The 25378-nt window shown below is 40.3% G+C and overlaps 1 protein-coding gene across 3 annotated transcripts; it reads right to left on the bottom strand.

Moving 5' to 3' along the window:
• On the bottom strand, nucleotides 1-25378 carry tmem87b (transmembrane protein 87B). Of its 3 annotated transcripts, none has more exons than XM_060925365.1 (20): nucleotides 25158-25378; nucleotides 23636-23696; nucleotides 23395-23486; nucleotides 21974-22108; nucleotides 21638-21688; nucleotides 21486-21542; nucleotides 21295-21385; nucleotides 21105-21166; nucleotides 20779-20962; nucleotides 15979-16078; nucleotides 15180-15273; nucleotides 10985-11056; nucleotides 10551-10659; nucleotides 10314-10372; nucleotides 10118-10224; nucleotides 8882-8955; nucleotides 8715-8785; nucleotides 5249-5301; nucleotides 1236-1266; nucleotides 1-1140 (listed from the first exon to the last, which is right to left on the bottom strand). In XM_060925365.1, the coding sequence occupies exons 1-20, from the start codon at nucleotides 25281-25283 to the stop codon at nucleotides 1099-1101; spliced, it is 1671 nt and encodes a 556-aa protein (XP_060781348.1). In that variant the 5' UTR covers nucleotides 25284-25378; the 3' UTR covers nucleotides 1-1098. The 3 variants fall into 3 exon arrangements, with proteins under 3 accessions (XP_060781348.1, XP_060781347.1, XP_060781350.1); XM_060925364.1 differs by lacking the exon at nucleotides 10985-11056 and adding an exon at nucleotides 12361-12432 and having other exon boundaries at nucleotides 25158-25377; XM_060925367.1 differs by having other exon boundaries at nucleotides 10118-10221; nucleotides 25158-25377.

The raw sequence follows: 25378 nt of genomic DNA, 5'->3' as shown, positions 1-25378 counted from the left end.
CAAAATTAGCATAATTTATTTTATCTCTGACAAGAAGGTGAGCACACAAGTAGGCTACAACAGATTCTAACCATCCAATTCACACCAGTTGTCCTGTGGGTGTATCTCTGTACAGCAAACTGTGCTTTTCTCTGAAAAGAAATGAAAACATTCAACATAAAACAGGAAAAATGCGTGATTCTACAAGACCAACTATTTTTATGATTAGGTGTTTAAGGTTTATGATTTTAAAAAACAAAACACAATGTATTTTTAAAAAGTGCACAAGGCAATGGAGGAATATTAACAGCATATTGCTTTTGGTGCAAGAGGCACTTTTTGCTTCCTGCTAAAGTGATCCAGCTCAGTTCAGTAGTAATTACCCTGACTAGAGTTGAAACTCTTACGTTTTATTTTACTCATTACCCAGCCATTTAAGAAAACATGTATATTTACAAATTAAATCAGAACATCCTGCTCCCATACTGTATTTTCAGAAGCAAAATGGCTCACCGCCATGAAACACAAACAAGCATAGAGGACACCTGAAGAAAATTTCGGATTTATTTCCTCTACTAAAGACGAAACAAACCAGGTCTTTGGTCATTCAACTTCTTGTTCTTGTTAAATAGAGATGTTCATTAAAAAAAAAAAAAAAAAAAAAAACACCCACTACACCCCAAAAAACAAAAAAACCACCCCACCCCCACTTCTAAACTCAAGCCCTAAAGTGGCTGAAACAAAGTAGTGAAAATTGGTAGAGAAATAAATTATAGTATATTTCTGCTTAGATTGATGGGCTGTTTGACTTGTCTGTTTTTATGACGAATGGAATGATTCTAAAATGCGTGAATGAGTAATCGTATTTCTGGTGGATGCAGGAACCTTTCACAATAGATGTCAAAGTCATGAATACAGAAAGGACTTGCTAGGTGAGCCAGGATACTCCTGTGACTTGAAGCATAATTCTGCTTCCCTTCTGATACACCATCAAACTCTTCGCCTGTCTTGCCTGGTGTTTATCCTTTTCTCACTGGTAAGGATCTAGTACTGGTTGTGGGAGGAGCAGCAGCAGCACCACCACCTGTGGTCTCAGAAGGAGGCCATTAATTTGTGCTTTCACTGCATTTTTGACATCTCATATTTTGTCGTCATGAGTTCCTGCAAAGTGACCCACATTGAAAAGCACAGTAAATTCTGTATTTAAAAAAAAACTTAACTTTGAAAAAAAATAGTGTAAAATTGATTTAACAAACCTCATCGGAGTCAAGAAGAACAGGCAAAGCACTGAAATTCAAGAAACATACATAGTCATGCAAGTTAGAGGAGCTCTGAACACTTTCTGCTTAGTGTGCATGAAACCATGCAGGAAAAAAAAAAAAAAAACACAACAACAAAAAAAACTATTTTAAACAGGACACATGTTGAAACAAGGAACTTCAGTCAATCCAGCCTGAGAAATACAGTGGGGCAAAAAAGTATTTAGTCAGCCACCAATTGTGCAAGTTCTCCCACTTAAAAAGATGAGAGAGGCCTGTAATTTTCATCATAGGTACACTTCAACTATGTGAGACAGAATGGGGGGAAAGAATCCAGGAAATCACATTGTAGGATTTTTAATTAATTAATTGGTAAATTCCTCAGTAAAATAAGTATTTGGTCACCTACAAACAAGCAAGATTTCTGGCTCTCACAGACCTGTAACAACTTCTTTAAGAGGCTCCTCTGTCCTCCACTCGTTACCTGTATTAATGGCACCTGTTTGAACTCGTTATCAGTGTAAAAGACACCTGTCCACAACCTCAAACAGTCACACTCCAAACTCCACTATGGCCAAGACCAAAGAGCTGTCAAAGGACACCAGAAACAAAATTGTAGACCTGCACCAGGCTAGGAAGACTGAATCTGCAATAGGTAAGCAGCTTGGTGTGAAGAAATCAACTGTGGGAGCAATTATTAGAAAATGGAAGACATACAAGACCACTGATAATCTCCCTCAATCTGGGGCTCCATGCAAGATCTCACCCCGTGGGGTCAAAATGATCACAAGAATGGTGAGCAAAAATCCCAGAACTACACGGGGGGACCTAGTGAATGACCTGCAGAGAGCTGGGACCAAAGTAACAAAGGCTACCATCAGTAACACTACGCCGCCAGGGACTCAAATCCTGCAGTGCCAGACGTGTCCCCCTGCTTAAGCCAGTACATGTTCAGGCCCGTCTGAAGCTTGCTAGAGAGCATTTGGATGATCCAGAAGAGGATTGGGAGAAGGTCATATGGTCAGATGAAACCAAAATAGAACTTTTTGGTAAAAACTCAACTTGTCATGTTTGGAGGAGAAAGAATGCTGAGTTGCATCCAAAGAACACCATACCTACTGTGAAGCATGGGGGTGGAAACATCACTGTGTAAAGGAAAGAATGAATGGGGCCATATATTGTGAGATTTTGAGTGAAAACCTCCTTCCATCAGCAAGGGCATTGAAGATGAAACGTGGCTGGGTCTTTCAGCATGACAATGATCACCGCCCGGGCAACGAAAGAGTGGCTTCGTAAGAAGCATTTCAAGGTCCTGGAGTGGCCTAGCCAGTCTCCAGATCTCAACCCCATAGAATATCTTTGGAGGGAGTTGAAAGTCCGTGTTGCCCAGCGACAGCCCCAAAACATCACTGCTCTAGAGGAGATCTGCATGGAGGAATGGGCCAAAATACCAGCAACAGTGTGTGAAAACCTTGTGAAGACTTACAGAAAACGTTTGACCTCTGCCATTGCCAACAAAGGGTATATAACAAAGTATTGAGATGAACTTTTGTTATTGACCAAATACTTATTTTCCACCATAATTTGCAAATAAATTCTTTAAAAATCAGACAGACAATGTGATTTTCTGGATTTTTTCTCTCATTTTGTCTCTCATAGTTGAGATATACCTATGATGAAAATTACAGGCCTCTCATCTTTTTAAGTGGGAGAACTTGCACAACTGGTGACTGACTAAATACTTTTTTGCCCCACTGTATATGCATACAGTGATGCTTGAAAGTTTGTGAACCCTTTAGAAATTTTCTGTATAAATATGACCTAAAATATGGGATTTTTCACACAAGTCCTAAAAGTAGATAAAGAGAACCCAGTTAAACAAATGAGACAAAAATAATATACTTGGCCATTTATTTAAGGAAAATGATCCACTATTACATATGAGTGGCAAAAGTATATGAACCTCTAGGATTAGCAGTTAATTGGAAGGAGAAATTAGAGTCAGGTGTTTGTCATCCCATTGATTGAAAATCAGGTGTGAGTGGGCACCCTGTTTTATTTAAAGAACAGGGATCTATCAAAGCCTGATCTTCACAACACATTTGTGGAAGTGTATCATGGCACGAACAAAGGAGATTTCTGAGGACCTCAGAAAAAGCATTGTTGATGCTCATCAGGCCGGAAAAGGTTACAAAACCATCTCTAAAGAGTTTGGACTCCACCACAGTCAGACAGATTGTGTACAAATGGAGGAAATTCAAGACCATTGTTACCCTCCTCAGGAGTGGTTGACCAACAAAGATCACTCCAAGAGCAAGGCATGTAATAGTCGGCGAGGTCACAAAGGACCCCAGGGTAACTTCTAAGCAACTGAAGGCCTCTCTCACATTGGCTAATGTTCATGAGTCCACCATCAGGAGAACACTGAACAACAGTGGTGTGCGTGGCAGGGTTGCAAGGAGAAAGCCACTGCTGTCCAAAAAGAACATTGCTGCTCATCTGCAGTTTGCTAAAGATCAAGTGGACAAGCCAGAAGGCTATTGGAAAAAATGTTTTGTGGATGGATGGGACCAAAATAGAACTTTTTGCTTTAAATGAGAAGTGTTATGTTTGGAGAAAGGAAAACCCTGCATTCCAGCATAAGAACCTTATCCCATCTGTGAAACATGGTGGTCGTAGCATCATGGTTTGGGCCCATTTTGCTGCATCTGGGCCAGGACAGCTTGCAAATCATTGATGGAACAATGAATTCTGAATTATACCAGCGAATTCTAAAGAAAAATGTCAGGACATGTGTCAATGAACTGAATCTCAAGAGAAGATGGGTCATGCAGCGAGACAATGACCCTAAGCACACAAGTCATTCTACCAAAGAAAGGTTAAAGAAGAATAATGTTTTGGAATGGCCAAGTCAAAGTCCTGACCTTAATCCAATCGAAATGTTGTGGAAGGACCTGAAGCGAGCAGTTCATGTGAGGAAACCCACCAAACATCCCAGAGTTGAAGCTGTTCTGTACAGAGGAATGGGCTAAAATTCCTCCAAGCAGGACTGATCAGCAGTTACCAGAAACATTTAGTTGCGGTTATTGCTGCACAAGGGGGTCACACCAGATACTGAAAGCAAAGGTTCACATACTTTTGTCACTCACATATGTAACTTTGGATCATTTTACTCAATAAATAAATAACAAATATAATATTTTTGTCACATTTGTTTAACTGGGTTCTCTTTATCTACTTTTAGAACTTGTGTGAAAATCTGATGTTTCAGGTCATATTTATGCAGAAATATAGAAAATTCTAAAGGGTTCACAAACTTTCAAGCACCACTGTATGTTGAAAACATTTTCACTTATGCGCCTTCACTCACTCATGAATATATTCACCACTCAGAGATAAACGTCATATCTTGGCACAACCATGTAATATCCTCTATGTTAAGCACAATATATTCCCCAAGTAAAATCACCATCAGCAATATTTTGTTAGAAAATGTCTAATGTGATGACTGTTCATGCCAGCTTCCTCTACTGTTGACTTGCAGCTCTTCTTTCTACACAACAGATATTATAATTTCATAACACTGAGAAAGTTGATGAGATACTGTTACTCTTCAGCAGGGATCATGTGTAAGATACAGATCAAGTAGCAAAACTACAAGCATATGGAAAAAGAAAAATCAGATTAAAAACACTTGCATTAATCTTTTTCATGATCATTAGGATAAATTTGTGATATTACACGAGGATAAATCAAATGAAAACCTTAAAAATGCAACATAAAACAGCAACCAGAAGATTTTTTTTCTTCTACAGGAATCTTGGTAAGTGCTGGAACAATTGCATTGAACAAAATGGAGATTATGTAGCAATATTAAGCACTTCTGGGACACCCATTTTCAATACACAATACCCAAAAAAAAAAAAAAAAAAGGTTTTCCTTTAACTTACCCTGTATAATTAACCTACAAGTGAACAAAGCAACATTTTTTTCTTTAATAAGATACTTACACATCTGTTAAAGAGGAAGGAATGTTGTCTTCCACCCACTTCAAGTCTTCATCCTGGGGGGGGAATATTCCTCCAGTCAGTTTGCATACTATTTGTTTTAAATTACAGTCCAAAATTACTGGCACCTTTGGTAAAAGGTATTTGTGGTTAATAAAATAATTTCATCATAAAATCTACCCTGCCCGAGTGAGAACCCTGCATTTAGTACTGTGTGCAACCTCCCTTTACCCAAAATAACAGCACTGAGGCTCGTATTATGCTTGAGAAGACACCGAGAATAAAGAGCAAGGAATCTACAATACACAAGCTCTCCACATTCACCAGGCCTCATAGGTTTGCAATGATATTTCGCTCAGGGGATTGGGATGACCACATCAAGAGCTTGAGCCTGTTGGCACCGAATCATTTTTGTGTGGACTGGGATGCATGTTTTGGACTGTTGTCCAGCTGGAAATTCCAACCATGACCCAGGTGGAGCTTCCTGGTAGAAGCAGTTAGATTTTTATTTTACTTCATGGCACTCATTATGCCATGTATCCTAACAAGAGTCCCAGGGTCTTTGGAGGAAAACCAACATCAGAAATCCAACACCAACAATGCAGATTAGGCTCTTTTCTGTATGACCATAAATCTTTTTGCACCAAACCCATCTTTGTGTTTGTCACCAAAAAACTATTTTTGTTTCACTTGACCATAGAACGCAGTTCCAGTCAAAGCTCGAGTAGCATCTAACAAACTACAAGGATTTTTTTTTTGTTAGATGAAAGAAAACACCACCTTCTGGTCGGCCTTTCAAATCACGCCTAGTAGCATGGAGCCGGTAGTAGATTTGGAGAATTTGGAGTGAGCCCAAAATACTACCAACAACTTCTACACATGTTCCTCACTGTTCACAGAAGAAAATTACATGGTCCTCTTCCAAGTCATGCTTATTACATCTCCAGTTCTTTTAACCATTTTGCTTATTGCCCCAACAGTGGATATGGGCATTTTGAGGTTTACAGCTTTTTTTTTTTTAATATTCAAATATTTACTAATTTACGTGGTGTAGTAGTTAGCACTGTTGCCTCACAGCAAGAAGATTCTGGGTTTGAGCCCAGCAGCCGGAGGGGCCCTTTCTGTGTGGAGTTTGTATGTTCTCCCTGTGTCTCCGTGGGTTTCCTCTGGGTGCTCCAGTTTCCCCCACGGTTCAAAGACATGCAGTTAGGTTAACATGGGGCGGCCTTGGGCTGAAGTGCCCTTGAGCAAGGTACCTAACCCCTGACTGCTCCCCGGGGCGTTGCGGTATGGCTGCCCCACTGCTCTGGGTGAGTGTGTTCACTGCTTCAGATGGGTTAAATGCAGAGGATGAAGCTCACTGTGCTTGAAGTGTGCATGTGACAAATGGCTTCTTCTTCTATTTGTATTCATTGAATTTGTGTATCTTCCCCATGTTAACAAATGACTATGTTGGTGAATTTGGCCTCTTTGTCATCCCATATTTACAGTTAAGGTCAAAATTATTAGCCCCCATGAAATTTTGGAACATTACGATAAAATTCTCCCCAAAATTTGTAACACTGATGTAATTTTAAAATATCAACCATTCATAAGTGTTATTCAGTAGTATCTGGTGCATTTTGGAATGTAAGATTAATATTTAAGTATCCTTAATCTCAAATATAGTGAAAAATGGGGTGGTCAAAATTATTAGCCCCTACGCAATTTCCTTGCGTTTAAAACACACACGACCAGCCTGTCAGCTTTCAAGCCACACCTGTGCAGTCAATTATCTCCCAGACAATACCTGAACATCCAATCAGCATTGATTGTTACTTAAGGGACTTGAAGGAACAGGCCTAGAGGCAGTTGAACACATTTCTGAGAGGGATCTGCATTTAAAGCCATGCCGATGACAAAAGAAATCACTCTGGACCTCAGAAAGAAAATAGTTGAGGCCCATACCAAGGGGGAAGGCTATACTGTCATTTATAGATGCTTCACAGGCTCTAGAACAGCTGTGCGATGCATCATTGCAAAGTACAAGGAGTTCCATTTTGTGCGTAACAAACCTGGGCGTGGATGAAAATGCAAATTATCTCAATCCCAAGAGAGAAAAATCATCAGGGATGTTGGCAAGAATCCCCGCACATCCACCAAAATGACTGTTGCTGACCTTGCCTCTTCTGGAGTTGAGGTCTTGAGGAAGACAGTAGCAAGGGCTCTTCATTGTGGAGAGCTCTGAGGTCATTGCCCAAGAAAAACCCCATTACTCCAAAAACGGCATCTCAAAGCCAGACTGAACTTTGCCCATGCACATTTGAAAGTTAAAGATGAGTTTTGGAAGTCTGTCCTTTGGTTTGATGAGACAAAACTGGAGCTGTTTGGGCACATGGATGTTGCCTTTGTTTGGCGAAAGAAGGGCAAGGCCTACAACCCCAAAAATACAGTTCCCACAGTGAAACATCGTCGTGGGAGCATCATGTTATGGGACTGTTTTGCTGCCTCAGGCACAGGGAGCCTTGTTCGGGTACATGGAATCATGAAAAAGGAACATTATGTTGACATTTTGAGGGATAACATCAAGACATCTGCTCTTAGTCTAGGCTTAGGTCGCCGCTGGGTCTTTCAGCATGATAATGACCCAAAGCACACATCGAAAGTGGTCCAAAACTTCCTAAAGGACACCAAAATTAAGGTCCTGGAGTGGCCTGCACAGAGCCCAGACCTCAATCCCATTGAGAATCTATGGCACATGCTCAAAACAAAAAAGTCCATGCCCCAAAACCATACAATTTGGACCAGCTGGAGCTCTTTGCCAAGGAGGAATGGGCTAAAATACCTACAGAGACATGTGCCAACCTTGTCAAGGACTATCCAAAGAGGTTGATGTCAGTTGTGGCACAGAAAGGGTACACTATTGATGGTCAGGGGGCTAATAATTTTGACCATGTCATTTTTCTGTTTTCTTGTTACAAGTCAGAGCATGAATAAAATATCATCAAACTTAGTGGCCATTCTGTCTTTTCTCTTTTGGAATCAAACTATACACATTTTTGGAAATTGTCACTTTCATGGATAAACAAAGGGGGCTAATAATTGTCTGATTTCACAAAGGGGGCTAATAATTTTGACCTTAACTGTAAACCCCTGTGAAACACAGATGGCTGGTTATGACTTTCTAAACCCTCAGGTGATGTTAAAAAGTAAAATATACACAGGGTAATGCTTTAGTTACATTCTGTTTATAATAATTTAGGGGAGACAATTGTGACAAATGCCATTTTGTTTAAAGATCCAAGTTATTTTCTTCTGATAAATTTATTTCAATTAATTTTAAAAATATTCTCACACTTTCAATATGAGGGTAAGTTTTATTTGAGTGAATTTTTTGTTTTCATCCATGTTTACCATGGGTGACAATAATTCTGCAGCTGACTGTATATTTGGTATTGTGTTGCTTTTTTCTCCCTCAGCTGATACTGACCACACTAGATGCAGGAGGTTTCGTAGTTCCATTAGTCTCAGTCTTAGCAGTTCTCAATTTTATGCCATCAGCTAGAAATAAAGCAAGACACTGATAAAGTCACAGAGCACACAGCATAGAAGAAAATTTTGATGCTCCCATAAAGTTATGTACAGATTGTTGCTTACCAATGTTTGCGGACACCAAGAATTCTTCAATCTCTTCATCATCGGAATCATCAATTAATGGTGTGAATGCATATCTATAGCAATGGGTAGGAGAGGACACAGAGATTCACTTTGAAAGTTCAAGCTTGCTTGCACTGAGATCAATCACTAAACAAAGTTTAAAAATGTTCTCTGGATACATTTGTCTAGGTTTAATGGTTTAAAAAAACTATAAATGAAAAATCAATCAATCAATCAATCAATCAATCAATCTAAATTTTGGTAGAAAAAAAGTTTACACTCCAGAGGTAAAGCCCAAATATGAACTTAGACTGCATAAATTCTATACACTTGAGCAACATGCCTTTAAAAGATTTTTCAAGTGTAGGTCATAAAAAGAATCTTCCATGACACCTAATTATTTTTGTTTAGTGGACCAAAAGAAACTGAATTTGAATCACAGACTTCCAATTTATGCGTTTTTTAAAATGGAACAACTAAATTTAGGGCCATATGGCCCTAAATTCACTTCCACTATTTTTTCCTGCTTCACCATGACCCAATTCAAGATACTACATCCTGAAATCACGTGGTGGTCTTTCCTTGTTAGCGCAAAGAATTGTGGGATACAAATTTGAAACAGGAGAGAAAATCGGAGGACGTGAATGTGAACGAAACGTGAAAGACCGACTACGGTAATGGAGTGAGAAGAAAAGACGTTATGTTGCAAAAGGAAGGAAATGCAGGACCAAACTAAAATATCGGCGATCAGCGAGCTCCTTGGTGTGATCAGCTGTTCGTTTGGTGACAGAATGCTGTAACCATCAGTGCATGGTCAAGGTGAACCTGTAGATGGAATTGCAGTGTTGCAGTAATGCAACACTGTGGATGCCAGCTGCCATAAAACCCAAAAGACGACGACGTAGGTAAATCTGCACGTGCACACAGACTTCCTCTGTATGCTGGACTGCGCAAAAGTGAGTGATTTCATGCACATTATTTGCTAGGGAATCCCCTCAAATTAAATAACTTCCCAGCCACAGAATGGCCTGTTTTTTTGTGGGTTTTTTTCTGAGATATTATAGAAATAAACATGCAAATCACAATGACCAAATTTCAGACGGAGCTAAATTTCAAAAGCCGTCTAGCCTTAAGGATTATTTGAGGCCCGATGACGCGACGCTGCAGCATTAACAAGCCCTGACGCTTTGGCATTAGTATAGCAGACACTGAAATCAGTCTGTTGTCAAAGCTTGCCTTTGGTTATTTGCAGATGGTCTCCAGAGAAACATGATGACAAGCAGTATGACAGAAAACAGAAACCTCCAGAAGGCATCATCTACCCAGAGCTCCATCCAATCCTGCTAAAAACAACCACCACAGGTAAAACACACCACACATCTCTCTTTTTAAAAGAGAAAGCATGAAAACTATAGGTGCATCAGATACTCACAGCCTGACAGTCTGCTAATCGGAATTTCTTTGTCGTCCATACCATGAAAATGACAGAAGCTACAAATGAGACAAAATGTAAATACTATGTACTATAGACACATGTAAAATAATGAAAACATTCAACAAAATCAATGAGTTTTTTTTAAAATCATAAAAACATCTGGGATGCCTCAGGATCTGGAGCCTATCCTAAGAACAGGAATTAATTTGCATTTTAATTTTTTAATTTACTCACCAATTACAGCGAAGATGAGGGTATTGGTGAAGTGTCTGTACAATGACAGTTTCACTGGGTTTCTCCTGAGTTTCAGCGTCTTTATGGTTTGTGCAAGACTAACAAATATTTAAGAAATCGTCAAGGAAATAAACCCTTAGAGCAGAATTGTCATAGCTTGTGAACAGCGACAACAAAAAGAAAGGTCAAAGGATCAAAGAGGCAGTCAAAGAAACTTCATTCAAAAAATAAGAGCACTGCTAATTATGAATGAAAACTACAGGATAATTCATTTTCAGCAAATGAACTGGAACCTCACTAGCATTCATTCATGTTAGCCATGGTGAAACACACCCACTAAAGGCTTATAAACAAACACTGAAGTAAGCCTGCAGAAATTAAACATGATGATGGAGGAAGCCCTTGTGTATGCACCGGTCAATCTAAAAGGATATCCACCAACAGAGAGAGGAGTCAAGCAGTGCCAGGGGAATGTTGGCCAGCAAGGCCAGGTCAGAATCTTTGGCCTGAGAAAGACAGATATGGAATGGGGAGGCAAGAAGAAAAAAAAAAAAAAAGCATTAGAAAAGCAAGAATAAGTGAAAGGATAACCTCAGGGAAAAAGGAAAGGCTTGATTGGCTTCAGATTTATCAAGTAGAGAACTCACACATGACAATATAGGTCAGTTCAATTGTTGTAACATACTTTTAGTCAGTTATACATTAAAACCATCAGATCCTGATCAAGCACGTTTTTAAGCAATTACAATTCATGACAGTGTAAAAAAAAAAGTGTTTTAATGCATTCCACATAATCCGTTTTATGTTTTTATTGCAGGCTATATAGTGGGCTGTAGTGTTCTTAAAGTTAATTAATAATGTGAATTGCACTACAAGGCCAAATGTTTGTGGACACCTGACCATCACAGCTTTCTGAACATTCCATTCCAGATTGAGTCCTCCCTTTGTTGTTATAACAAGTTTCACTCAACTCTTCTGGGAAAGCTTTCCACGAGATTCTGAAGTGTGACTATGGGGATTTTGTGCTCATTCAGTTACCACAGCATTAGTGAGGTCAGGCACTGATGCTGAGTGAGGAGGCCTGGGGTGCAGTCAGCATTCACCTCATTGCAAAAGTGCTCAGTGGGGTTTAGATCAGGGCTCTGGGTAGGCTGCTCGAGTTCTTCCACTCCAACTTCAGCAAACTTCATGGAGTTTGCTTTGTGCGGAGCACCACTGCCAAGCTGGAACAGTTCCAAGGGAAACTGTAATGCTACAGCATACAAGGACCTTCTATACAACTGTGCGCTTCCAACATTGTGACAAAAGTTTGGGAAAGACCCATATACCGCATGAGCGTGATTGCCAGGTGGCCACAAACATTTGGGCATATAGTGCATTTGCTAAATATAAAAATCTTAAGCTAAATATAAATGCCATTTTCTAATTATTTTTGGGAAAACAATTAAAAAAAAAAATAAATCACTGACCCAGAATGGTTTAGCATCCAGCTGCATTGAGCAATAAGTGACATTCATGTACAGACTACATTGAAAATCTTTGTTTTCTGAATCAATGTGAGGTCTTGAAGCCTCACTGTAGTTTGTGCAGATCTGGCTCATTTGATTACTGATGCAGATAAATGTATTACAACAGGCCAGTTCTGTCCTGTGGTGGGTCATGGGAGTTTTTATGGCTGCAAGTTGGTTGGGAACCTCTACTTTGATGGACTTTACTGGAACATGTAAACATCCAGCCAAATTACACAGATTAAAGGTTTCCAGGTTCATATGGTTGCATGACTGGAAGAGCAAAACCTTTGGAAGGATATGAACCAAATGGTGCCGGAGTCAAACATACTCAGGACAATGGCAGTGATCAGAGCTGGTCCGCTGTCCCGGCCCTTTCAGAGCAACACACAACACATTAACACAGAGCAAGAGAAACCAGATTCACCCCCTTCTTTATGTTTTACAGAATAATTATATTAACAATTACATTTTACATTTGTTAAAGGAACCCCCCCCAATGACCATTATTGTGCATCCAAGAATTTTCTTGAAACAATGCCATTTTGACTATGTGCTGATAGTTGAGGTAAACGGAGTTGTTTAAACGGAGCAATGCAGCAGTACTTTATTCCTTTAGTCTGTCCAGCTCTCTCATTTCCTCCTCTGTACACTCTGCTCAAACAGTTCATCTTCCAAAGCTTCAACTTTCATACCAATACCGCCATCAACACCATCATGTTGTCATCTTGTAGCTCTCTGCTGTGTTGTATAGCTGCACTGAATTCTGGAACTTTTGAGTTCAACATTTTTCTTTGCCTTCACTACTTCTACACTGCATTTCTCATTAATAGGACACTGAATGTTGCTGGAAAATTGTGAATAAGAAAAGAAGCTCTTGCAAATTTTTAGGTGTTAACAGCAAAACCTGACTATGATTAGAAGTTGGCAGTGACAATATAGCACGAACCAACAAATTAGCATCCCTATTGCTAAACACATCATAAATATTTCAAGAAACATCTTTAATGTGTTTTAGGGTGGAGCTTTCCTTTAATTAGATAACTAGTCAGTAGTAAGTACAATTTAAGTAAACAGAACGTAGTTAGAATTCAAAACACAAGCAGATAAATTCCAAATTACATCACAAATGGCACATTTGGCTTCATTTAGATACAGTACCAGTCAAAAGTTTGGACACGCCTTCTAATTCAATGTTTTTTCTTTATTTTTATTAATTTAAAAAGACTTCATGTCAAAGTAATGATGGACTCATTTCTCTCCACTTAATTGGACAGTTCTTAACATATGGATGACTACAGTTGTGGAATAGGGCCATTTACTACATTTTTAATTGTTTACTATTTGGTCTCAAATGCATTAAAAAAGGCAAGCTGTTAACTGAAAAGCATTTAAAGTGACTACCTCATGAAGTTGGTTAAGATAATACCAACTGAGGCCCTTCACATGACCTCAATGTAACTGCAGATTTGTTTATGCAGACATATTGCCTGGTGCGCTTTGTGTGTCAACAACCGGCACAAGCGCATGCAAGTGACTGTAAGCCCAATTCAGTAAACATCTACAGATAAACTTGTAAAAGTTACATCTAAAAGAACAATGCCAGAGACCTGTAGTGTTTTTGGATGTAATAACAGACATGGAGGTAAACTTTGTTTAACTTTTCACCGTTTCCCGGTGAACCCAGAAAAACGAGAAAAATGGCTAGATGCAGTTAAATGGGAAGACTGGAGGCCAACAAAGCATTCCTGTGTGTGTGGATAACATTTTATATCAGGTTAGTATGAAAGCTTTGTGCACCCATTATTTCTCCCAGCACTTTTTCTAGCTCAAGGCCATTCAGTTATAAAAATCCCATAGATCTATAGCATACTCAAGTTAACATTCAACAAGTCCATATGTTGGCATGACATGGCATGACATGGACAGAACTTTCTTCTAGATAGTAGAGCTTTTAACAGGTTGCATGGTCTGACAACTCAGTACAGTCTACTGGTACATAAGCGTGTCATACTTAACAGCTCTACACCAAAAAAACAAACAAAACAAAAAACACACTCATGCCAAGTGGCAAATGCATGTTAACATGTATGTGGGCTTTGGACGCGATATATTAAACCTAATGCTTGGCTAGACTAGCAGCATGTTTGTTATGTACTGATGATGTAGACTAGGCTAAACACCATAAAATATGCTAGATCTAGGCTCTGGCTTTTTTTTTATTACTGTTAGAAGTCTACAGTTGAGCTTACCTTTGTCATAATAAAGCTTTTTTCTTCTTTTTAAATCAGGAATTTCCCATAACATTCTAGTATGTACGAAATCTGCCTCAAAATATTGGCAGGCATCTGTACTTTTGTATGCCTTTAGCTTCTCCGGTGTATTTAGAAGTCCTAAATAGTTCAGGATGTCAGTGTCCCAAATCGGGTAGCTGGTTTACCAAATACTTTTCAAGTGGAAGAAATACATTTGTGGGTAAATTAAGAAGAAAAAGCCTTTATTTTTGTCACATGCACACTCAAGGACATCAAAATTACTCCTCTGCATTTAACCCATTTGAAGTAGTGAATACAATGAAAGCAATGAGCGCGCACACACATACCCAGAGCAGTGGGCAAAACAAATAAACATTTGTGGGTATGTTATATGGATCTGTGATGCCTGCATGTTTCAGCTTCTGGATGTAATGTGATCTGCTGATATAAATTTAATTGTTTCAGAGAGATTGTACTGACTGCAGTCATTTCAATTTTTATTATTAACGGTCGCAGCTGGTTTTTTGCCTGGCAATATGGTGGACGCTACATAAACAAAAATCTGTGGTGTCGGTAAAAAGCCCCTATATTGTGCAAAGCTGTCATCAAGGTAAACACTGGCTACTTTGAAGAATCTAAAATGTGAAACATTTTGTTAACGCTTTTATTTACCACATAATTCCATACAGGTTCCATATGTTATTTCATTAGTTTTGATAATCTTTGTCAATATTTTTCTACAAAATGTAGAAAATGTACAGAATCGAAAATATACAAAAACCTATGAATGAGTAGGTGTGTCCAAACTTTTGACTGGTACTGTACATAAGAGAACCTTATGCATACAAGCAGTAAAGCTTATTTACCCCAGTAATCCTCAAAATACCCTCAATGGCAGCAAAGGCAAAGTAGAGGACCCCAAGACCCACGACTCTGTGCATAACAGTGCCCAAGCGTGGCCTGGGTGGGAAAGAAAAAAGAAACCATTTAAAAACAAAACAAACAAACACCTCATTTAATGTTTGTCACAAATCACTGATATCTATTCATCTCTCTCCCGTGTATATGACAAGTGTTTTACTGGAAAATACGCGACTCATTTTTCATACGCACTACATCCGGGACATGGAGTGACACATTCTTCAATACATCACTTGTGAGGAAATCAATGAATTGTTTCGATAAATTTGGGTACTTTCTGTTTGTGAATGTGTCTATATAATAAAAATCACATGTTGGCTTGAAGATATTAAAGTTTATCTTCTCATGTTGAAAAACTTGTATTTTTCCAAACGAAAGCATCACGGATCTGAGTGACACATGTCCAGATATTTCACGCCACTGATGTCACTCCTAGTGTTTTCCAGCTGACTTGAACTGTTGTCAAAATGGCGAACCGGTTCAAAAATAAAAGTTCTTTTGATTAACTTGTGTATTTTTTGTGGATGTGTCCATATAAATATAAAGAACATTACACAGTGGCACGAAGATATGAAGTTTATCTTGTGTTGAAAAATATCTCACTCATTCGCTTTGCTCACTCATGAAACGTAGTCACCACTCAAAGATAAATTTCATATCTTTGTGTTATATATCTCATTTCCTCCTCTGTACACTCTGCTCAAAAAAATATTAAAAAAAAAAAGGTTTTTACCCACTACTCACTTGACTATACCATAGCCCAGACTGACAATGATGACCAAGAGTCGAGCCAGTGTTCTCTTCAGAGCTGACACAAGTTCAGCAAAAACCAGCAAGCTTTGAGCTACAGAAAGAAGAAAGAACCGAGAGCATTTATGGCACTCCAAATGGGCAAACAAACAAAACGAGAGTAATTATAAAAAGTATTTATATTCAAAGCTTTTTAATGTAATTTTTTTTATTAGAGGTGTGAGATTTAGACAAGTCATTTAAAAATGTTTTCACACAAGATATGCATTTCTTGTGATGGTTTAAAGGTCATAGGCAAGGGTCAGAGGTGGAACGTAGAATATCAACTTTATTTTCTAGAAGAATGACCCAACAAGCAAATTCAATCTTCCTAGTGTCTAATTTCCACCCTAAAATTTAATAAAATGGTTAAAATCTACTGGTTTGTGCAAGTTCCGAAGGTTTGTTTACATCTCTCTCACGCGCACTTTTACCGCCAGGGGACAGTCGTCGTGACGTCATTCAAGGCAAACAGAAGTTGTGTTTACTTGCAAACCAAGCACACGTGTACAGACTTTGGTCCTGAGAGGTTGTGTAAAATGTCTGAAAGCGACAGCGATTTTGAAGTAGGAACTCCCCAAATTGAATATCGAGAGGTGAAACCATATATGTATGAACCTATGGCCGTTGCGAAGCCATAGTGGATATAGGTAACGATTACTTGACAGTGCGCCAGTAGGCCACATTAGCCTGCCATCTGCAGTATTTCCCGGTGTCAATATATTGGGCCTGACATCTCATCTCATCCATCAACGATTTTTTTTCAACTACCTAGCATTTAAATGAAAAAGGTAAAAACCTCCAATTTTCTCCTTTTTGCTTGAGCGTTGCTGGTCCATTTCTTCTCCGACTGCTTGATTTTGTGCTTGAATTGTCGGAACAGCGTCAGGTTTGAGCCTTCTCTGTCCGACACGGACACCTAAACTCTCCAACAGATGGGGATTCTTCAAAAATGAATCGTCGAAGTGATTGGAGCACAGAGTGGCGTATTTACCCGGCTGCCAACCCTCTGGCTTCACGCGCACAATCCACTCTCTCCGCCTTGTCTCCACTTTCAGAAAAAGCCAACCCTCCCGCGCCGCCTCGTCTCCTCTCTTGGAAAAAGGTAAAAACTTCTTCCTGAACCGGTCCCGCTGTTACAGTTCACTGCACAACAATATGGTTTTTCTTTGGAAATTCCCAAACGTATGTCTGCACTCAAGCCGAACGGCAATGCAAGTAAACAGAAGTGGACTGAACTCAAGTGGTTTGTTTGTCTTGAATGACACCACACGCCGAGTGGTCACAAAAATCACTGAAAAGAAATTCACCGCGATCCGCGCTAAATTGTTTTAATTATTACTTAACAATACTTCTTGGGATCAGAAGAAAATTAGTTTAACATATAAAGTTTCAAATGTGCATAAATTGAAAACCGTTGCTTATGATCTTTAAGTCCAAGCAATAGCACCAGAAAAACATATCAATAACAATAATCACTGGTTTTGTGGCATGACAAAATTACAAACAGTAACATGGTTTGGATGAAGCAAGCCCCAAACCATGTTTTCAAGACATCAAGAGTCTGGCTCTCTGAGCTGCCCCTGGGCTCCAAAAACAGCACCACTGCACCAACCGTACTGAACTTGGGGCTCAAACAGAGCCAAAAACAGTGTGTCCAGAAAAGGACTCAAGTTAGCAAACTTGCAGACCAATGACTATTTCTCAAGAAAGCATCATTTTACTCAAAGTACACTTATATAACACACACACACACGTATGTACGTGTGTGTGTGTGTATATATATATATATATATATATACATACACACACACACACGTACATACGTGTGTGTGTTATATATTATATATATATATATATATATATTTTTTTTTTTTTACACGTTTGCAAATATAATATATTTTTTATATATAAATAAAAAAGACGTGTAAAATAAAAAAAAAAATCTCACACACACGTATCACTCTCCATCCAGCATCCAGTCACTAAAAGAGGTCATTGTTGAAGAATGGAAAAAGATTGATGTTGCAAAATGTCACCAACTTGTTCATTCCATGCCTAGAAGACTTGGTGCCGTCATTAAAGATCATGGAGGCCATACAAAGTATTAGATGTAGTAGTTTTTGTTGTGGGGTGTACTCATTTTTGCACCACCCTAATTTGAGTAAAACTGAAAAATCTGTAATCTAAGTTTATATTATTAACCTTACTTTCACCCCCTCCTAGAACTGCCACCTTATTGTGGTGGAGGGGTTTGTGTGCTTGAATGATCCTAGGAGCTATGTTGTCAGGGGCATTACGCCCATGTTAGGGTCTCCCAAGGCAGACAGGTCCTAGGTGACAGGCCAGACCAAGAGCAGTTCACCAAAACCCCTTATGGATAATAATCAATCAAGGACCGTGACGTCGCCCGGTATGGCGCAGCCGGGGCCCCACCCTGGAGCCAGGCCCGGGGTTGGGGCTCGTATGTGAGCGCTTGGTGGCCGGGCCTTTGCCCATGGGGCCCGGCCGGGCTCAGCCCGAAGAGGTGACGTGGGCCCGACCTCCTGTGGGTTCACCACCCACAGAGGTAGCTGTAGGGGGCCGGTGCAGTGTGGATTGGGCGGCAGTCGAAGGCAGGGGCCTCGACAACCTGATCCCCAAACACAGTGGCTAGCTGTTGGGACATGGAATGTCATTTCGCTGGGGGGGAAAGAGCCTGAGCTTGTGCAGGAGGTTGAGAGGTACCGGCTAGAGATAGTCGGGCTCACCTCCACGCACAGCTTGAGGAGTATGGGGTTCGGGGCTCTTTGCTAAGGGCTGTCCGGTCCCTGTACGCACAGAGCAGGAGTCTGGTTCGCATTGCCAGCAGTAAGTCAGACCTGTTCCCAGTGCATGTTGGACTCCGGCAGGGCTGCCCTTTGTCACCGGTTCTGTTTATAATTTTTATGGACAGAATTTCTAGGCGCAGCCAGGGGCCGGAGGGAATCCTGTTTGGGAACCACAGGATTTTATCTCTGCTTTTTGCAGATGATTATGTCCTGTTGGCTTCTTCAAACCAGGACCTTCAGCATGTACTGGGGTGGTTTACAGTAGAGTGTGAAGCGGCTGGGATGAGAATCAGCACCTCCAAGTCCGAGGCCATGGTTCTTGACTGGAAAAAGGTGGCTTGCCCTCTCCAGGTTGGCGGAGAAGTCCTGCCTCAAGTGGAGGAGTTTAAGTATCTCGGGATCTTGTTCACGAGTGAGGGAAAGATAGAGCGTGAGATCGACAGGCGGATCGGTGTGGCCTCCGCAGTGATGCGGTCGCTTTACCGGCCTGTCGTGGTGAAGAAGGAGCTGAGCCAAAAGGCGAAGCTCTCGATTTACCGGTCGATCTACGTTCTGACTCTCACCTATGGTCATGAGCTTTGGGTAATGACCGAAAGAACAAGATCGCGGATACAAGCGGCCAAAATGAGTTTCCTTCGCAGGGTGGCTGGGCGCTCCCTTAGAGATAGGGTGAGAAGCACAGTCACTCGGGAAGAGCTCGGAGTAGAGCCGCTGCTCCTCCACATCGAGAGGAATCAGCTGAGGTGGCTCGGGCATCTCTTTCGGATGCCTCCTGGACGCCTCCCTGGGGAGGTGTTCTGGGCATGTCCCCCTGGGAGGAGGCCCCGGGGAAGACCCAGAACACGCTGGAGGGACTATATCTCTCAGCTGGCCTGGGAACGCCTCGGTGTTCTTCCCGAGGAGCTGGCCGAGGTGTCTGGGGAAAGGGAAGTTTGGGCTTCCATGCTCAGACTGCTGCCTCCACGACCCGGCCCCGGATAAGCAGAAGAAGACGAGATGAGACAAGACCTTACTTTCATGTTATAAGTTAAACAGATATTATATTAAACTTTGTCTTTTCAACATTTTGGAACTTGTGTTCATTGAGATATTGTTTAAAATGTTACTTTTCAAAGGGGGTGTACTCATTTACACTGAGCACTAATACAGGTAGTTGTCGACTTACGACTGCATTTGGTTACGACTGACCGGTCGTAAACCGATCTGGTCGTAAGTCGGCCTATGTTAAATGAACGCAAGTATATTGTGATGTGTAATGATATTGTAATCATCTTAAAGTCTTATTTTATCAACATTTTCTTATTTCATTACCTTGGCTCATTATTTGGTTTAAATAAAACACTGCATACTACACTGCACACAGTACAATTCGTTTAATATGTGCAAAACAAAAAATACGAAATACAGGTGTGAAAAATAGAAAACATTTTAGTTTGAAACATAGCAAAATACAAAATTTAGTGACCGCTGACATCACTGGTGCTTGGCTGTGGGTCGTCTACATCATCATCAGCTGTTGCAGCGCTCGGGCTGGCAGGAGCATTTGCTCGTTTCATAAACCAGGAGCTGGGGCGGAAACTGTATGACGGAGTGCGCGAGGGAGCGCGAGAGAGACTGCGCATGTGCCTGGAGCTGGGGCGGAAACTGTTGTACGCAGCGAGAGGCGCTGCCAGGAGCTGGGGCGGAAACTGTCGTACGCTCAGCTAGCTCTGGGCGGAAACTGTCGTACGCTCAGCTAGCTCAGCTGGGAAACACTTGCCAGTCATAACCAGACGGTTGTAAAGTCGATCAGTCGTAAGTCGCATAGGTTGTAAGTCGACGACTACCTGCGCGCGTGTGTGTGTGTGTATATATATATATATATATATATATATATATATATATATAAAATACACACAAAACCATGTTTTTGCTTTACTTTTGCTTGTGTGTGTGTGTCACTTACATGCTGAGCCAACAGAATTAGTGTTCTCATACTCCGCACAGAACACTGCCATCTCTATCATGCCCAGGAAGATCACGCCAGCTATCCAGAACTGGATACGCAACAGGTCTTTCCAGTAGCAAGAGGCCCAGATGAACCAGAGCAGAGCATACAGGATGTAGACAATGCACATCACCATGTAGAACTAAGGAGGTGGACAAAACACCACACAAGTTAAAAGGCTTATATAAACATTTAAATAGGCCTTAAAAGGCATAAGATGATTCAAAGTGTATCGCAGCTCACAAATATCATTGCTGATCTAAAATACTTATAAAAACACTTACGATCATAAGAGGCCATTCTGTGACTGAAATATAACCATGTTCTCCTTTCATCATCACAGTTACTGTAACAAAGTAAAAAAAGACATTACACTTGTAATTAGTAATTCAATCGTAGCAATCTTACTATAAGTGCCAAAATTTATGTTTATAGAAATCCTAAAGTCTTAAATAAATAGTCTGAGAAGTTTACAGGTTAAATTCCAGTTGACTTCCTTGTCGGTCTTGATCAATACCACAAGTAGATATGGTCCATCTCTCCATGTTGTAGCAATGACATGATCCTTTTGAAAGAGGGATGTGCTGTTGATAAAACTACTTTACACCCTCACTTTTTGCAAAGATGAAAAAATTTTTGCAGACATAGAGAAACACGAACTTTACCTTTTTACCTGGTTTAACTGCAGTTTCTGCTGTAAGCCACCTGGTGTAATTGGCATCCTAATAAAATTAACACAAAAAGTTACCAAAATAAGTACCCTTTGTGAGCATCACAGCACTTCCAACCTCCACTATACAGGCCTATAGAGTCTTACATGAAATGAATCCACTCGTGGTTCTACTGTTCTTGGTTCTGCCTGGGATTTCTGCAGGTCATATAAATTACAATAGATCAAAAAGTGCTACTGAACAAAACAGGAGTTCTGAAAAGTATCTACTAATGTGTATGGCATTCTCTTCCTGCCTTGCTCTACACTCACTGGCCTATATCAGCAGGGGTTTGCATGCCATGCTGCTTCTCTGCTGGATTAAAACTTTACCAAACTTCATTAAGCAAATGACACAATCAACTCAGTGTTCATACCCTGAGCCCAAGAAACTGAAGTGATGCTGAGTTTTTTACATAATGAAATGATACCTGTTTTACATACATTTAGCATGGGGAAAACCTGGATCCCATTGCTGCAGGTTAACTTTCTGTACATGTGTTCGATGTACTCTCCAGGTGCAAGAGGTTTGGGGTCGAGACCTTCTCCTCTACTCAGTGGCGTCTTATCATACATTTCCTGATAGCAAAAATGCAACTGAAACTTTAACATGAAATATCTGGTACTCCCTTTCCACCAACATAAACTAGATGACAGTTCTGAGCTGGAGATGGTTTGAAGTTGGTTCAACTTGCAAACTGTCAATGAACCAGTTTGCTTGTCCACCACTGAGCCACATCATTACATCACTGTACTGTATGTCTGTATACATCTCCGTTTTCCCAGCAACACTAGCACCAAGCACAACAATAACGATGGACTATTGGATTCGGCAGAGTAGACACTACACTAGCTCTGTTTTTTTGTGGCTACTGCCTCACATAGAGGCCACTGTCATCATGTTGTAAGAATGTGTGTAACAATCACACACTGCGCATACACATGTTCAGATTAAGATGACCGGTGAGTGTATACAGTTCGGTTCACCGTTCAAAATAAATGGATTAGACTAAAGAAAATCACTTTCAGACATGTTTATGCTTAAACCAAGGGAAAGTGTGTTCCAATTTTAATTTATTGCATTGCCTGTTTGCACCGTGGGTCAGAGAGGACTGAAATTTCATCTGTGCTGCATGTCGAGCATGTATAGCATATTTGACAAAGTTGACTTGACTTGATTTGACTTGAGGTTGTCCCCCTTTGCTCGCCTTCTTTGGCCAGTGGTCCCATGTGTGATGTAGATGTGATGCACTTCTGAGTTGTTATGGGAAATTGTCGAAAAGAGTATTGAGACCACTCAGCTCTACGCCTGGCCATTTCCAGGAAATAAGAGTTTCAGTCATGGCGACAGCATGTGTATGTCAACCTCGGTTCGGAGGTTTTGGTTTCAAAAACTGTAAGAGGTAAGAGTAGAATAATATAAAATACAGGACACTTGGTATATTTTACTTCTGAGATTTTTAAATTGTTAATTTTTGTGACTACTGCCTCATACAGTAAATATATGCACTATATTTACTGTATGGACATGGTATCAGAAAATTTTATTTATAAGCAGTAGCCACATGTACCCACAGGGTACCTATTTTTTTTTTTTTTTAAATGGTAGTCACAAAGTCTTAGTTGGTTATGATAATCCTGGCCCCAACTCCTGACATAAGCAGTTCTTAGTTCTAGATCAGCAAAGTGTCGGAGCTGCACTTGCACCAGTTTTCCTGGCTGCGAGCCGGTTCTTTGGCTGTCAAAACCCAAAGAACTGATTTGAGATTAGGCACCAACTCCAAACCAGCTCTCAAACTGCCTTGGTGGAAAAAGTGCACAATTCATACATATGTGGTTTCATAACATACACGAACACAACTTACCTCTATGTTACTGAATTCGTTGTGACAAGGGTAGAACTTTAAATACCACCTGATATCAAATGAGATTTCTACTGAACAGTTAAAATAAGGGACTGCAAAGGAGAAAACATTACATTAGTTAACTCCCATCGTGTTACAGTGTGCTTACACAACAATCATCCAACAGTTAATATGCAGTGTGTACAAAAAAAATTTACATGGCATCTTGTTTGATAATATTTGTACTGAATGTAATCCCTACCTTTTAACTGGATATCAGTGTTCTTGTACATGGACTTTTTTAATAGCAAAGGTCTTGATGTCTGTCACAAAAAAAAAAAAAAATCCCATCAAGGTGATTAGTCATAATATCACTGACACTGACACAAAATATAGGTGTACTTCACAAAATGACCAATGGCTGTAATGTCCCTGAATCCATTTATCAGGTAAATGTACCCGATATACAATGCACATTTACGATCTTAGTGATTGCAACAGTACATTCACTGTTATCTGACATTTATTATTGTATTCATTGTCCGATGACCCATGCACTAAGCAGGCCGAAGAACTCCTGCTGAATTTAGTTGCCCTTCTTGCCTCAGTACCAACCACCTCAAACAGCGACTGGAGCTAGAAAAAGTGCAGATGATGGACTGGTCAAATCCCCTGGTCACAGAATTATCCTGAAATGTAACTCACTAGTAGTGTGACCACCTTGCTGTGTCTCACGCTCAAAAGTTCCTCCTGTGAGGGAGACGCACAACAGCACCAAGCACATTTTAAAGTAAAAACGTGAGGAGCCTGGTTTTCATTTTGTTTTCAAGAAATCTTTTGTGAATGAGTAGTATATATGACTACATTCGTGGCGATCACTAGCCAACATTCAGACCTCCAAAGCTCCTTGCATGGATACTGTTATTTGATGGGCCAGGCCCTGGATAGCTTTGCATTCAGATTTGTGACTGTACTCAGTGGAAAGGCAGTTTGTATGTGATACACCCGTACCACACATACTATGTAAATTGTGCATAGTAGTAGATAGACTAGAGTCAGCTATTGACAGCATTGCACCCTTATCCAACATTAATGCTCTGCTGCTTTCTGTAGTTTCCAGTCACGTTACTGAGACGAAGCATCACCTTTCAAACAGCCACTAGTCTAGATATCAATTGGAAAACACTAAATATTTAATAACAAAACAGGCAAATGTAAACAAGTCAAGAAATAAAAATGAGAAGGAAAAGGAACCTGAAGAACGAAAAACACTTCTCTGCCAAGAACCTTTAGACTTGTCAGGTAGTGGCTAGGTTCATTCCTGAGTGTTAGCTGAATTAGACAGCTATCTAGCTACCTAAACTGGCTAGCTACATTAGCTAGAGCCCAGCTAACACATTAGCTGGACTACCAGTATGGTATACACTACAGCTATGTGTTTAGCAATGGTTCTCGCTGTTTATGAGTGGCGCAGCAACTGTCTTTTACTTCACTAAACTCAGGCTTAGGGTACCGTACTGTATATGCCACATCAGCGTGCTACTTGTACTTAGCTGACCAGCTAATAAGCTAAGCACTTGCAAAGCTAATTTAGCGAGTGTTGTCACTTCGGGGAATTAATCACACAAACAACTATAATGTGACAATAGGAATTACGTCGAATTTAATCTAAGTGAAATGAGCTGCTATGAAAACCAGCAGTTTGGTTTGTGAGCAAGTCCTGTATACCGGTCTGACTACTGAACTCAGTTCACACCCTACACTCACTCCTAGTGTCTACTTACATTGACAACAGTAATAGTCCATTGTCCCATCTCTGGAGCGGTATAAACGCCATTGATAAGCAACATAAATAAAATGTGGGATAAAAGAAAAGACCAGAACGTCTCGTTCAGGGAAACTGACGTCATCGTACACCAAACGACAATACCAACCACAGCTAAGCAGCCCCCTGTATGTACTGCACGTATAGTGCAGAGAAGCTACGTCCACAGCAGCCAGTAGT

This window comes from Neoarius graeffei, chromosome 7 (genome assembly GCF_027579695.1).
Source record: "Neoarius graeffei isolate fNeoGra1 chromosome 7, fNeoGra1.pri, whole genome shotgun sequence".
Taxonomy (NCBI): domain Eukaryota; kingdom Metazoa; phylum Chordata; class Actinopteri; order Siluriformes; family Ariidae; genus Neoarius; species Neoarius graeffei.
This window is presented reverse-complemented; position numbering and strand designations above follow the sequence as displayed.

Coding starts and splice junctions, on each gene's coding strand:
- tmem87b (XM_060925365.1), bottom strand. CDS start 25,283: ATGACGTCAGTTTCCCTGAACGAGACGTTCTGGTCTTTTCTTTTATCC. Junction 21,689..21,973: donor AGGTTTTCCCCATGCTAAAT/GTATGTAAAACA, acceptor TATGACCTGCAG/AAATCCCAGGCAGAACCAAG. Junction 8,956..10,117: donor CCATCTGCAAATAACCAAAG/GCAAGCTTTGAC, acceptor CCATTGCTATAG/ATATGCATTCACACCATTAA.